The following is a 14918-nucleotide window of genomic DNA, read 5'->3' as shown; positions in this document are numbered from 1 at the left end:
ACCAAAATGGGACACAGAGACACAAAGTGAACAAATGCTACCGGGAAAATGGTGCTGATAAATTTGCTTGACACGGGGTTGCCACAAACCTTCAATTTGTAAAACAAAAACAAAAAACCACACAGTATCCGCAAAGCACAATCAAGTGCAGCACAATAAAATGAGGTATGCCACTAAGAAGCTACAGCCATGAAGACAGCGTGGTAGTGACATAACGAGAAATGCAGGTAGAGCAATGGGATAGAACTGAGGGTCCAGAAATAAAGCCACACATTGACGGCCAAGTGATATCCAACAGGGGTGCCAAGTCCATTCAATGGAAAAAGAACATTTTCTTCAACAAATGGTGTGGGACAACTGGATCTCCACACGCAAAAGAATAAAGTCGGGCCCCTACCTCACATCGTATGCAAAAACTAACTGAAAAAAGATCAAAGATCTAAATGTAAGAGCTAAAATGATAAAATCTTAGAAGAAAACATGGGGTAAATCTTTGTGACCCTGAATTTGGTAATGAGTTCTTAGATACGACACCAAAAGCAAGAGCAGGGAAAAAAAAGGAATAGACTGGACTTCACCAAAATTTAAAAGCTTTATGCTTCAAAGGACACCATCAAGAAAGAAAAGACAACCCACAATATTTGCAAATCACATATCTGATGAAGAGCTTATATCTAGAAACTATCAAGAACTCTTACAACTCAGCTACTGAAAGACAACCCAATTTAAAAATGGTCAAACGGCCCGAATAGACATTTCTCCAAAGAAGATACACAAACGGCCAATGAGCACATGAAAAGATGCTCAACATCATTAGGGAAAGCATTAGGGCCAATGAGATACCACTCCACACCCACTGGGAAGGCTAAAATAAAAAATGGGGAGTAAGTAAGTATGGAGAAACAGGAACCCTTATGCATTAACAGGTTGGAATGTAAAATGGTGCAGCCATGTTGGAAAACAGTCCAGCACTTCCTCAAAAGGTTAAACAGAGTTATCACATGATCAAACAATTCCAATCCTAGGTAACAGACCCAAGAGAAGTGAAATCATATGTCCACAGGACTTGCATGTGAACGTTCACAGTGATGTCATCTGCAATAGCTAAAAAGTCAAAAAATTCAAATATCCATCAACGGCTGAACAGATGAACAAAATGTGGTCCAGCCGCACTGCAGAGTCTCACTCAGCCATAAAAACGAGTGACGCCCTGACACACGCTACGACGTGGATGAACGTTGAAAACACGAGGCGGAGTGAAAGAAGCCAGACACAAAGGCCACACAATGTGTGACTCCATTACCACGTAACGTCCAGATCAGGTAAATCCAGAGAGAGGAAGTAGATCAGTGGTTGCCAGGGGCTGGGGGGGCTGGGGGGCCTGGGGGACGACGGGACTGCTAGTGGGGATGGGGCTTCCTTTCGGAGTGAAGAAAGTGCTGAAGAACTGACAGTGGTGATGGGTGTACAACCCTGAGCATACACTAAACACCACTGAATTATACGCTTTAAGTGGATGGACCGTGTGGGATGTGAGTTTCTAGCTCAGTAACATGTTATCGCAGAAACAAAATAAAACCAGAAACCAGGCAAAGACACTGCGGGTGCTCACCAGAACGACAGTGATGGAAATGGAGGCGAGAAACCCCCAGGGAGGGTGGGGAAGGGGAACCCTGGGAACAGGACCATGGGGGCTGAAGCCGAAGCTTCCGCTGCCTAAAACCAAACATAAACCTGAGGACAAAGGACTCGTACTCCACGCGGAGCCCTGGCCCGCAGACTGTGCTAGTGGGTGTGGCAAGTGATCTCCTGACCAGACCCACATGGGAAAAGGTGGCAGGAACCAAAGCCAAACCTGGTTTTCACAGGGGAACTTTCAAAAAATACAGTATTCTGTCTAGGACCAAAAAGCTGCCAGCAAGCACTACAGCAGAGCCCCAGCCTGGCCTGCTTACAAATGAGGCCCCCACAGAACAGGGGTCGGTCTGGCTGGAGTTGGGGTCTCTCCCAGCTCTGTGGGGCTGTTGGGGCACACAAGGACCCCAGCACCTCAAAGGCTGCAGGTGTGTGCCAACAGAGCCCACAAGCCAGGGCTCTAGGTGGCCTGGCTGCGCCGTCAGAACAAGTCACTGCAAAGACCCGACACCTTCCTCAGAATCGCCCAGAGCTGGCAGCAGATGATTGGTTTCCTGGGTAGTTAAAGGCCATCATAGCACCCAGATCCTCAGGGACCAGAATACAAACGAAAGCATGTTCATGGCAACCCACACACAACAGGAAGGGAGAATCGGCCACACATCCCTGTCGCTGGCTGGGCCCAGCCGGGCATGAGGGAAGAGGAGGCCAGCTCCACCACACCACAGGACTAAAATGATGGAGGCTGAGAGGATGCAGGTGACGGAGGGGCGGGAGTGGGCTCTGGGTCTGAGGGATCAATTCTAGGACATGGGTGGAAATCAGAGGACTGAAAGAGAATAAAATGACAGGAGGAAAGTACCGTGGGACTTTCAGAGAAATATAGTCACTTCGCCTGCAACGTCTCCTTATAACAGAAGCAAAAAGCCCTTCCTGTCAGAGGCAGGCCAGTCCCTGCTTTCCAATCCAAAACATTCCAAGAGACCATCTACAGCCCAATCCTCACTGCTAACATGCACAGACAGCGAGAAGCCAGGAAAGGAAAGAAGGGTCTGGACAATGCACAGTGTGAACTGGTGAGTGTGCCGAAGCAGGGTGGGTCCTCCCCAGCAGCCCACAGTCATGACAGATGACATTTCCCACAGATCGGCGCAACGTGCCATCTTCCTAGTATCTCAGAGTCCTCCAGTCCCCTTGCGGGTGGTGCAGGAGAGCCGCCCAGCACCTCGAGAGCCCAACAGAGTCCGACGCTACTTCCCCTGGCTCAGGTCACATCCTTGGAGGTGGCCCAGAAAGTACCAGCCACTTTCACAGCGCACACGGCAGCCAGCCGCTGCTCTTGGCTCTGTGAGCAGCCCATGCACTGACCCTTGGTGCCAGCTGGGGAGAAGGAAGCTAGGAGGCTGAGCCACCGGTCCGGGTCACTCAGGTGAGGTCCCTCAGGTGGAGCTGGAGTCCTGACCACTTGGCCATGCTCTTCTCCCTCGCCCAGCTCTGAGCTCAGAACACGCCAGGTCCTCAAGCAGAGACCACCAGTCCCAGCGGCACTTCTTGCGCTCACCGTCAGGGTGCCATGGCCACCTCTGATGTCCTCACAGTGGCAGCACCTTCTCTATCCACTCAGACCCGAGACATTGTGGGAACCCATGCTCCTGCTGCAGACTCCCCTCTGCTCAAATGATAAGAAGAGCAGGGAGGGCCCCGAGTGAGTGCTGAGCATATGCCAGACCCCATTTTCCAGCCCCACAACTCAGGAAAGCAGAACAGTCATTACCAATGTCATACAAGACCCAGAGATGTTAAGTAACTTGCCCAAGGTCACACAGCTAAGGAGAACTGGGTTCGAGCCCAGCAGACTCCCAATCTCCACATCACCACCACCTGCTAGGAGAAACTCCAGGAAGCAGGACTGTCCTAAGAACAGGTTAGCAGCCACTGACTAAACCTCAAACACTGAGACTTGAGTGGAAAAAGCCAGACACAAAAGGCCTCACCTCTAACATCCAGAACATGCATATCCATAGAGACAGAAAGCAGATTAGTAGTTGCCAGGGGCTGGCGGAGGAGCAATGCGGGGTGAGGGCTAACGGTCATGGGGTTTCTTTTTGGGGTAATGGAAATGTTCTGGATCTAGATGGAGGAAATAGCCAAGCAACATACTGCATATGCTAAAAACCACTGAATTGTATGCTCTAAAGCAGCAAATTTTATGTGATGTGATTTATACAGCTCCATTTAAAGAAAAAAAGAGAAAGAAAACCCCATCTGTAGGAAATTTAAAAACCTCATCTGGAAGCCCCCCAGAAGCTACTGCTTCCAGGAAGGGCAGGGCTAGCTCTCCTTTGCCCTGCCCCCACGGACAGCCATGGCCGGTACTACAGGGGGCACAGCTCATGTGCCCAGGGTGAGTACTGCGCTTACCTGTACTTCGTTGCTTTTCTGTCTGATTGCCTCTTCCTTTTCTCTAATGTCTTGTTCCAGGGAGTACTTCTCTCTGGGCATTGAAAAAGATTTCAGGAAAGCACAGATGAGTGACAGCATGGCTATAAAACGGTGTATTCTCTCGGCGCCAACTTCTCAACGCCCAATTCCATCCTTACCCACAGAACCCAGCTGGCTCCCAGTGACTGTGCCCCCGACCTCATCCCCTCCTCTCAAGTGTGGGTGGAATATGTGGATACGATGAGGCATCAGTCCCAGTGAGACCACTTGAGCCCCCAGAGCAGAGGGAAGACAAAGGCAGAGTGATGCCCAGGGTGAGGAGGGCTCAACATGCCCTCACGGACTTTGCCCACAGAGGGCAAAGTGCTTTTTGGGCCCTTCTGCTCAGTGCCCTCCCTCAGAATTAACTGGTGAGGGGTGGCTGCTTTGAAGAGGATCCCAGGGACATATAGGAAATGGATGCACTTCTTTATGCCAGATGCTGAGCGTGCAGACATCCCACCCATCCAAAGCCCTTGTTTACAGATGGGGAAACTGAGGCAGTAGGCACAGAGAGGAGCCAGGAACCTGGACATGAAGGCTCTCTCGGTTTAGCTGTTGGTCCTAAACCATTAACTTGCCACCTGAGACTCAGCCGCTTTATGTGTTGAGGGAGAGCAAGGCCTTCCTGAGGTCAGGGGGAGGGCCCGGGGCTGCCTAGCAACAACCTGCCTGAGACCCCAAGGCCACACCACACTGAGACTACTGCAGATGTCATCACTCGAGCTCAGTAAGTCAATTCAGGGACTCAGGGGAATGTGCAGCACTTCATTCCTGCTGTACGAACTTGTGATGGTCAACCTGCTGCATGTCTCACAAGCCTCTGGTACTTGTGGTAACAGCTGGGACAGGGCCGGCGTAAGATTCAGATTCTCTGGGGAAGGAGCTCTAACACACCTTTGTAACTGGGCGATCTCTTGACTGATGTCATCGAGTTCCTTCACACCAGTAAATTCCCCTGATCCAAGAGAACTTGAACCGTCCTGGAACCAAATTCAGAGAGAAAATTAAAAATTGTCAAGCTGAGGGGCGCCTGGGTGGCTCAGTCAATTAAGCGTCCGACTTGATTCTGGCTCAGGTCATGATCTCGGGGTTGTGAGACTGAGCTCAACGTCAGGCTCCACGCATGGCATGAGGCCTGCTAAAGATTCTCTTTCTCCCTCTCCCTCTGCCCCTCCCCTCCCTTAAAAAAAAACTGACAAACTGAGGGGCACCTGGCTGGCTCAATTGGTGGAGCATGTGACTCTGGATCTTGGAGTTGTGAGTTCAAGTCCCACACTGGGTGTAGAGATTACTTAAAAATAAAACCTTAAAAAAAAATTTGACAAGCTGACCCTACTGCCCAGCAGGTCCTAGTAAGTCCTAGTATGAGGGTTACAGTCATGGTGTATATCCAATTCACAGTAGCAAAAGGGCCAGCACCCTGCCTGGAAAACTATCCCATTGGCCCAGACACACCCCCCAGACCCATCCCTGGGCCCCTGGTAAAGGCCGGGGCCAGGTGAAGTTAGGCAAGGACGGTAGGGCACTGGCCAGCTCACACAGGCCACTGCCGCCACCTGGTGGCAGGCTGCGGGAAACCACATGAACAGGACGGGGTGTGGCCAGCAGTACTCACCGGGATGGGAGTGCCTCTCTCTGAGGGCGGGACCATGTCGGGTGACAGCACTTGAGGGGGATCGATGCCTTTACTGACCTTCTGCTGAATTAAGTACATAGCTAATGCAAACTGGTCTTTACTTAACTTCCCCGTTTGCCTCGTATCAGCCAGGGCCCTGGGAGAAATGTGCAGATGTTAATTACAGATCAGAAGCAAGAATTTGGCCCTGCGTGGTAAGTACAAATCACAGAACCCATCCTTTTAAGAAATGAACAGTGACAATACAAAGACTAGGGCACAGCAGCAACTCCTTTTCTACTGAACATCCCATTCCCGGACAGCAGTCCCAACACCCCCCACCCGAGCACCCTGCCCAAAGACTGGTTAAGGAGGGGGTCGTCAGGGGGCACCTGGGTGGCTCAGTCGGTTAAGCATCTGCCTTCGGCTCAGGTCATGATCCTGGAGTCCCAGGATTGAGCCCAATATCAGGTTCCCTGCTCAGTGGGAGTCTACTTCCCTCTGCCCTTCACCCTACTCATACTCTCTCGCTCCCTGTCTGTCTCTCTCTCTCAAATAAATAAAATCTTTTAAGAAAAAAAAAGGAGAGGGTCATCAGGACAGGAAGGGGGGCCTACCTGGCTGGAAAACCACCAAACCCCACCCCACAGGCTGAGGTGGTGGGCCTTTTTGGGAAGACCTCATCAGCAATCAGCAGAAATGCCACCGGCTCTTTGTGGCGTGTGTGGATGGGGGACTGTGATGCTCCAATACAGAGCAGCCATTCTGGTGGACATGGAAGCGGGACCCAAGCGGGCATCCTCCGGTCTTTAGCCAGCCCCACTTATCAGAGCAGCCTGGGCTGCTGGCTTTCAACGGGGATGACAGCAACAGCATTTAGGGTTGTTGTCCTGAGGCGAGGGGGCCCAGAAAGCCACACCTGACCATGCTGCACAGGACAGTCCCTCACTGCTAAGGTGTCCCTGCTCACGTGGCCTTCTGGCATCCTGGTAGACGGGCAAGGCAGCACGTAAGCCAGCGGCACCCGGAGCTCCTGCAAAGCCTGGGGGAGCAGCTCTGCAACCAGCCCAGTAACCAGGAGCTGGTCGTTACAGGAAGAAAAGTCTCACGCAGCTGGACAAGGCCTCCACATCTGCAGAAATGTCTCCGCCGGCCCCTCAACAGGCGGCCTCACTTCCCACCACGCATGGTGACGGCAGAGCGATGACATCACTCTCTAACACAAAGCAGACAGCCGGAAATGGTGCACAGACTCGGGCCCAAACAGCCAATGACCGGGGCCGTGGGGGGCACAGAGACCCCACCGAATGGCACCAATAAAGGCTGACTTAAGACCTCTTCATTCTTGTTGCCGTTTGAGGGTGAGGTGTGCGGATTCTGCCTGCCAGGGCCGGTCCTGCTGCACCCCCAGCCCACAGCTGCCCCTGGGCCTGAGGCCTCTCCTCTGCCACCCCCTCCTCCTCCCGTCTCTGAAGGAGCGTGGGCTCCGAGGCCTGCATGCGGTGCTCGGCCAGCCTCCACCCACGGCAGCACAAGCACGTTCTGGCTCCTGGGCTGTGCGCACGAGGCCCCTGGCTGCAGTTTCTCCCTGCCGGCCCCCGGGGTGTGTTACCTATGCTCCAGCGATGTTACTTGCGCTCCAGGGATGCCCCCTTCCCCCAACCACGTGCAGCCAAACCCAGACCGTTGTGCGACCTTCCCGGCGGCTCTTCTAGAGCGTGCTCACCCTGCCTTTTCCCTTACACGCAACGCTTTCTGCATTCCTTCTTTTAATGCAAGTATATTGGTGATTTCACTGTCACCTCCCTGTCACTGCGCCACGGTTGAGGTACTGTCCCTGTGCTATGATCAGGATGCGGCTTCGCTGCCTTTGAATCACACACACATCCACTTCCAAGGTGATAAAGGGGACAGTGCACTTCCTTGGCCCTAAAAGGGGGCACTGGAGCTGAAGGGGCGGAGAATGACTGTCCCTGACCTGTCGGGAGCAGCTGGCCTCCCCCAGCGGCTTGACTCTGTTTGACCAGAGTCAGTCTGAGTGGTACATACGCCTTCTGAAGGGACAGCCTGTTTTCTCAGGTTGGAGCCTCCCCTCACAAGATGCACATCTACGAATTATTGCCAAGGACAGTTACTTCCCCAAGCTACTCAGTAACATGCTAAATTTCACTGCTCTTCTTCGGAGGGGTTCACCTCTCCAGAATTATATGGAAATGCTCTCCTTGTGACTCCCAAGTGAAGCCCCCCAAGCCCTGAGGACAGAGTTACAAAAGGAGCCATCCCAGTGCTGTGAAGATTGGTCTGGTCCACCCTGAAGGAAAGTGGGGGTGAGGCCTGCTCCCTGACTGGCCCTGAGGGGCAGACCGGAGTCTTGCTGACCGCTCGCCCTCCTGATGGGAGCCGAGTCCCTGACCTTCACAGGCCTCCTTAGGGGAGGTGGCCGTAGCCCCCACTGCCCAGGGCGGCTCTACCCGAGCTGCTGGAGACATACCACACACTCCCCCCACAGGGGCAGGGCCAAGCGTCTGCACCCCAACTGGCTGTGGCAAAGGCTGGGTCTCCCGCTAGAACCAGCATAACCACCAGCAAGAACTAGCCCTGGCCACTCAAGCAAATCACCCCAGAGCTGTCCCCAGGGACTAAACGGGCGGAGAGTGAGCTGCCGTGCCCAGGATATGGGGAAAGGGCCTTCACACTCCTACCTCACTCAGCCCCCATCCGCCCGGGCAGACGTGGAGGCCTGCTGCAGCACTGGACAGGTGCCCCTGACCGCCACGCCCTGACAGCCACTCGCCCTTCCTTAAGCACAAGCCTCTCTTCCTCGGGGCCCCTCAGAGCTTCCCATAGCCACGACCTCCACACAGGAGGCCCGGACGAGCTGACGTCCAGCTACCCGTCCTTACCAAATGTGTGCTAGAAGGTTCTGGGTGAGGCCCGAGTGCATGAAGATCTCCTTCACCTCCTGGCCACTCACATAGCCATCCAGGTCCAGGTCGGTCTTCAGGAATATCTCGTCAAATCGCATTTTATCTGCAACCGGCACCACCCAGCTCACGGTTGGCTGAAAGGGGTTTCAAAATGGTTGGTCTCTAGCTTCTCATCACCATAAACACATACTATTAAAGCGCTTCCATGCGCTCCTGACAGGAGGACTATTAAAGCGCTTCTCTGTGCATGTGGGCAGAACGACTCCATGAACCGAGAGGGCAGACAGGAGCCCCGTTCGCTAAGTGGGGAAACCGAGGCTGAGAGCAGTGAACACCACTCAGTCAGCCTCTCCCACCCCATCGCAGATCCCCCTTCTCCTTGTATTTACAGGGAGGTAAAGACCGAGCAGGCTGAAGGGGCTCGAAAGGAAGCTGATGACCTCCTTCCACGAGGGGGTCCAATTGTGCCAGGCAAGACCCTCCTGATGGCCTACATTAGAAGGACAGTCTCCTAAGAACCAACCAGCTCCGCTCCCACGCCAGCCTTCCTGGTCCTCTTGTCCTCTGCCTGTGAACACTTCTCTGCAGCTGCCAGAGTTCTCGTGCCCACCGTTCAGGATTCTGTACTCCGTCCTTCGTCCCTGACTCCATTCCCCATGACACAGCAGCGTACCCATGAGGTATCAGCGCACAACCGACAATGACGGGGAATGAATGAGGCGGATGTGAAAACTGTCTGCTGGATGGACAGGCACCCAGGGCCTTCAGGTGCTGGCAGGGGACCTGGGGCCCCAGATGAACATGCCTGCCATCTGCAAGGGCCCCACCACCCTCGAGGGCACCGCCCCGGTAGATGGAGCTAAGACTATCTGCGAGCCCCGGATAGTGCCATTTCGGCAGCAACAGGGCTTGGCCACCTGTTGCACGTGTGACCTCCCCCGCTGCCTGCTCAGGTCTACATGAGAGGGCAAATGCCACCGAATGGCCATCAGGGCCCATGCACCTCCTAATACAGGGGCATCAGGGCCCCTTCAGCTGCTAATTCTGGACATGTCACCTCTGACCTTTGGCATACTCATTGAACCCAGTTCCACTGCACCTCTGCCCCTTTTTCTAGAAACGCTTTTCCTCGGCCGCTCTTTCTGAACAGGTCTCCCTCATTATCCAAATCCAGCATGATCCTGATGCGAGCAATGGGAATCCAGAAAGCAAGGGTGGGAAGCAAGGGACACCATTTGCCCGGATCATTTCAGTTCCAGGATTCTGGATAGGGAGTAATAAGTTAGTCCAGCAAGGATTTATCAGAATCTATGGACCAAATTCAAACAGCAGGGGCTTAGGCAGCAGGAGTTCAGATAACGAGAGAGACCTCCTGCACTTTACTTGTCACGTTATGTGAATTTTGTAAGCCACCTCAGAGAAGACATAAAGACGCACATAAAGGATCTCTAACGAAGAAGAGGCTTGCTGTCTTTATGTCCAGTGGCTGGAGTAAGCTAAACCTCAGAGGCCAAGAAACCTGAGCGGATCAGACAAGCTATGCTGAAAGAGACAACGGTTTCTATGCTGCACAAATCCCAAGATACTACAACTCTGGGAAGACACAAATCCTAACATTCAACGTGCACACAAAATGAGCTTGCTGTCTGATTTCTGGGGTCTCAGAGTATATCGACAGCAACACTCAGAAGCCTACTTCACTACAAATCCAACATGGGACAGCCTTCTCCTCGCAGCTGGGTCTCCCAGAAAGGGCTGGGTTTAAGGCTGCCTTAGTAGCCACAGGCCCCCAGTAAATAGGAAGAGAGCCCGGTGGCTGAAAGGGGCTGCACCCCACAGCTGGCTGTGACGACAGGACCTGGCAGCCCTAGGCTGGCAATGAGAGAAGTGGGGGAGGGAATGGCATGGTGACTGTGGGTTCCCAGAACTGCTCGCTCTCATGTCTGTGACTCCACCAGCTGCCCCCATCCTTGGGTAAGGGAATGCACCCGCTTCTTCCCACCCCCAGCCAGATAGAGGTCCCTGGTAAAACAGGTCTAGTTGCAATCAGCAGTGTGTTCCCAGGATCTGGGAAGGGCCACCAGTTCATCATGGACAGGGGTTACCACGCTGGTCAATCTGCACCTGCCAGCAACCTTGACCCTACTTGCTTCCTTGTCAGCAAAAGCCGTCACCACTAACCTAACCTACAGTGCTTAATAAGAACAGCTCATGCAGATCTAAGTTACCAGCCTTGGCCCCCTCTCTGACTCCATCCCACCCTTCTTCCTGTTTCTAGAGGTCCCCACTAGACAGCCTTGGCACAGGCTAGTCCTCTGATGGCTTTTTGTCATTCGGGTATCAGCTCTCACCTCCTTAGTGACCCTCCAGCTGACCCCATCTACAGCAGGAGCACACCCCTCTCCTCACCCCAAACTTCCAGGCCAGGCCCTGTTCTGCTTCTCATAGCTATTTAACTTTCCTTAGTTTATTGATATGCTTACTGTCTATCCCCCTAAGGAGGGCAGAGGCCAGTCCCATGGTCACTGTGGCATCCCCAGGAAGTGTGGGGCACGGCTGGGGGGCTGCTGAGCTGATGAAGATGCCCAGATTGGGCCATCTGGACACTGGGCTTGTTAACTGACACCCACCAACTGGAGGGGAAGCCCTGTCGCCTGTGCCTCTCCATGCGGCCAGGGCAGTGACGGGGGCTGTGCAAGCACCTCTCCTCCCCGACCAACCCACCTTGACCCTCTCTGAGAGGACCCTCGCTCTACGGTGCGGCAAGCTCCTAGGAAATGAGCCGCCCCCCCTCCCCGCCAACACCAAGCAGAATGCTTAACTTTACAAGTATGTCACATGCAAGAGAATCACCATCTGATCACATATTTCTGAAGCGTTAAGTGCCTGACAATTCGTCTTCTGATTGTAATTTAAGTGCCTGTCCTTAAGCTGTTGATTGCTGAGGCACCCCCTTCAAAAATACCCATCTCAGATGAACACATCGCTAGCCACACAACTAGGGAAAGAGCCAGGCCAGCCCATGACAGTCCCCTGGGAAAGCCAGGGTGGCCTCAATAACTGGCCACCTGAGTGACCCCCCTTTTCCCTTCCCATGCTTTCATTCCCACACTTATGTTTTAAACTCACCAGTAAAGAGTGAACCCGAGACACCCTAGACCCCCATGCTCCACCCCAAAAAGGCAGAGCCCCGTGCCCGAGTTTGCTCTCTAGACCTGGCCTTGCTGTGGTGGCCCCGGTGTGACTTGCACTCCGCAGGACTTGTGAGTCACCGACCTTAGTTTCGCAAATTTTCCTGATCGTTGTTGCCGAGGTACATTTTACAATTCTCACAAGAGCTGCAAAGACATTTGCTCTATCTGGGAAGTGTCAGGGGGCGGGGGTTCACCATAAGTCACAGGGGCCCAAGTGAGTGCCACAGGCATTCCTAGCAGACAGTGTCACTTACTGACAGACCAAGACCAACACAAGATGGTTTCCCATTTCTACTCATATGCGAACCTGCATAGCAGAGCCGGCTGGCCCTCTTAACGTCACCTGCACTGCTTGCCCTTTGAAGCCACAAATGGGGCAAAACACAAAGCATGACGCAGGATGGAACTCAGGATGTCACATTCTTGCATGTTTAGGTCACCTCAAGGTGCCTTTTTATAAAAGAGCCCTTTATGGTGTGCTACATTTGCCAGAACAAGAAAGGTCTTTTTGATACGTAAGACACTGCCTGCTGGGAGTCAGAGCCCCCACGCTGTCTTCCTAACAAGACACGGATGCCTCCCTTGCTCACCTGACACTCCTCATGTTTACCGAGCATCAGAGTACCTGAGATTTCTCCGACACTGAGATTATAACCAAGAACTAACTCTGCTCTCATGAAGGTGAGCGGAGGGATGTGGGAAGAAGAGACAGATGACAGATAATTAACTACATAACAGGCCAGGCATGGGAAATCTAGAACGCAGGGTGGACAGAGCGCAGGGCACACTTGCTGTGGTCACGCCCGAGCCTCCTGCTAAGGTGTCCCACGTGAGCGGCCTCACGATGCCAAGTGCTGGGGTATGATCTGGGAATGCACCTGCCCAGCAGAGGCACTGCCTGAGGCAGGAGGGACAGAGACAAGAGAAGAGAGCCAGAGGTGGGAGGAAGCTGAGTGTGTCTGAGGAAGGGTGGTATTTGTGTGCAAATGAATGAGAACAGTAACTTCGAATCCCTTGATGTTTGTGCCCCCACCCCAGAATTTGTATGTTAAAACCCTAGCCCCAATGTGATGGTATTGGGAAGTGGGGCGTTTGGCAGGTGATTAGGTCATGAGGGTGGAGCTCCATGAATGAGATCACTGCCACCATAGAAAAGCCCCAGAGAGCTCCCTCGTCCTTTGCACCACGTGAAGACATGGCGAGAAAACCATCTGTGAACCCGGAATCAGGGTCTCATCAGACACTGAATCTGCCAGTGCCTGAATCTGACTTCCCAACCTCCAGATTTTCTGTGAGAAATAAATGCTTGTCACAGTCACCTAGTCTATCGTACTCCGTTATACTCAAACGGACGAAGATACCAACCATAAATATTGTTTTAAAAAAAACCGTAATCATGGGGACGCCTGGGTGGCCCAGTCGGTTAAGCGTCTGCTTTCGGCTCAGGTCATGATCCCAGGATCCTGGGATCGAGCCCCACGTCAGGCTCCTTGCTCAGTGGGGAGTCTGCTTCTCCCTCTGCCTGCTGCTCCCCCTGTGCTCTCTCTGACAAATAAATAAATAAAATATTTTAAAAATATTTAAAAAAAATAAATAATAAAAAATAAAAACCATAATCACACATGTTAACTTTCTGGGGTCCCAAATTAACTTGCTCCCAAGGAACACCTGGCTGGGACTTTACAGGTGCACATGGCGGCTCTGAGAAGCAGCCGCACACAGAGGGCCCCGTACCTGTGTTTGCTTGATGCTGTGCTTGGGAGACAAGCTTCCCGTGCTGTTCAGGCTGCTGACGCTGCCGTGGGAAGGTGTGGAGCGCAGGCTGTCTTTCGGCGGGGGGCTGGCGGGCAGCACAGGCACAGCACCTGGGAACACCGTCTTCTTCCTCTTGGAAGGTGGGATGAGGGATGGGGGCAGGACAGAGGGCACAGGTTCCTTCTCGAGGGCTCGGTACACCAGGTGCATCGCCTTTGAATGCGAAAGAGAATTACATTCAGGTGGCCAGCCGCAGGCCATGGGCGAGGAGAGGGCAGCTCTTTCCAGGACTGCAGTGACAGGACAGAGACTGCTCTTTTCGAGGTCACTTCCAAGCTGAACAGTTTAAAAAATAAGCCTTTCCTGATGCGTTCTCTTCCAATGCATCATTTTTCCAAGATGTGTTTAATCAATGTAAGACCAACATGAGCCCAAAAGGAATTCAATCATGCCAGACTTCACGCATGTCCCTTTACCACACAGCTCCAGGGCTGGTGAGCCTCCAGGTATTGGAATTTGGAAGTCTAAAGATACTCTGCGACCGTGTGTACTTCCTGCTTCAGGCAGGCAGAGGAAAGAAACTGTCTAATAGAAAGATTTAAGTGCATTTTAAAGTGTAACAAAACCAGGGGTCCCTGGTGACTCTCTGATTTCAACTGGGGTCATGTCCACGCTGGGCGTGGAGCCTGCTTAAGAGTCTCTCTCTCCATCTTCCCTCTGCCCCTCCCCACCCCGCCTCTCTCTAAAAGAGAAAAAAAAAGTCACAAAAATCGAACCAACATTAAAACCCTTCCCACTTAAAAATATTCCTTAAGCTGCTATGTGACTACAGACCAGATCGCTAACACAGGTAAAATTTACCATCACTTAAAAACACTACAGAATGTTAAACCCAGAGAGTGATGAAAAGAAACCCAAATGACACAATTTTAAGACCCATTTACAGAACAATATAAATCTCGGCTGAAATGATGGGACATGATAAAAACAAAACACGAATGGAAACGCGGGGCTCCTGAGGCTCCTGAGAAGAGAGGGGGACGTGCTCGGGTTCACTCTGGGCCCGCCAAACCATTCCTGGGGATCACCCCAAGACCAGTTCAACGATACACACACCTCAAGTCCAATGCAGTCAGAGGAAATACAAAAACTAAATAATGAGGGACTGGGGGATGGGGAAGCCAGTGTTCAAAGGGGACAGGGTTTCAATTTTGCAGGATGACGGGTCCTGGAGATGGGCGGTGGTGACAGCTGCACAGCCATGTGAAAGTATTAATGCCACTGAACCACCCACTTAAAAATGGTTAT

The 14918-nt window shown here is 52.7% G+C and overlaps 1 protein-coding gene across 10 annotated transcripts in view; it reads right to left on the bottom strand.

Moving 5' to 3' along the window:
• Positions 1-14918, bottom strand: part of EPS15L1 (epidermal growth factor receptor pathway substrate 15 like 1) — a 94562-nt gene that overhangs the window by 44411 nt on the left and 35233 nt on the right. For all 10 annotated transcript variants that reach the window (XM_045778838.2, XM_045778840.2, XM_045778845.2 and 7 more), the window contains exons 9-13: positions 13590-13823; positions 8638-8795; positions 5735-5891; positions 5014-5099; positions 4057-4129 (exon numbers count right to left, since the gene is read on the bottom strand). In XM_045778838.2, coding sequence (XP_045634794.2) covers positions 4057-4129; positions 5014-5099; positions 5735-5891; positions 8638-8795; positions 13590-13823 — 708 coding nt within the window. The remainder of the gene's footprint in view (positions 1-4056; positions 4130-5013; positions 5100-5734; positions 5892-8637; positions 8796-13589; positions 13824-14918) is intronic.

The sequence above is a fragment of the Ursus americanus genome, chromosome 14 (genome assembly GCF_024610735.1).
Source record: "Ursus americanus isolate L20-20 chromosome 14, mUrsAme1.1.p, whole genome shotgun sequence".
Taxonomy (NCBI): domain Eukaryota; kingdom Metazoa; phylum Chordata; class Mammalia; order Carnivora; family Ursidae; genus Ursus; species Ursus americanus.
This window is presented reverse-complemented; position numbering and strand designations above follow the sequence as displayed.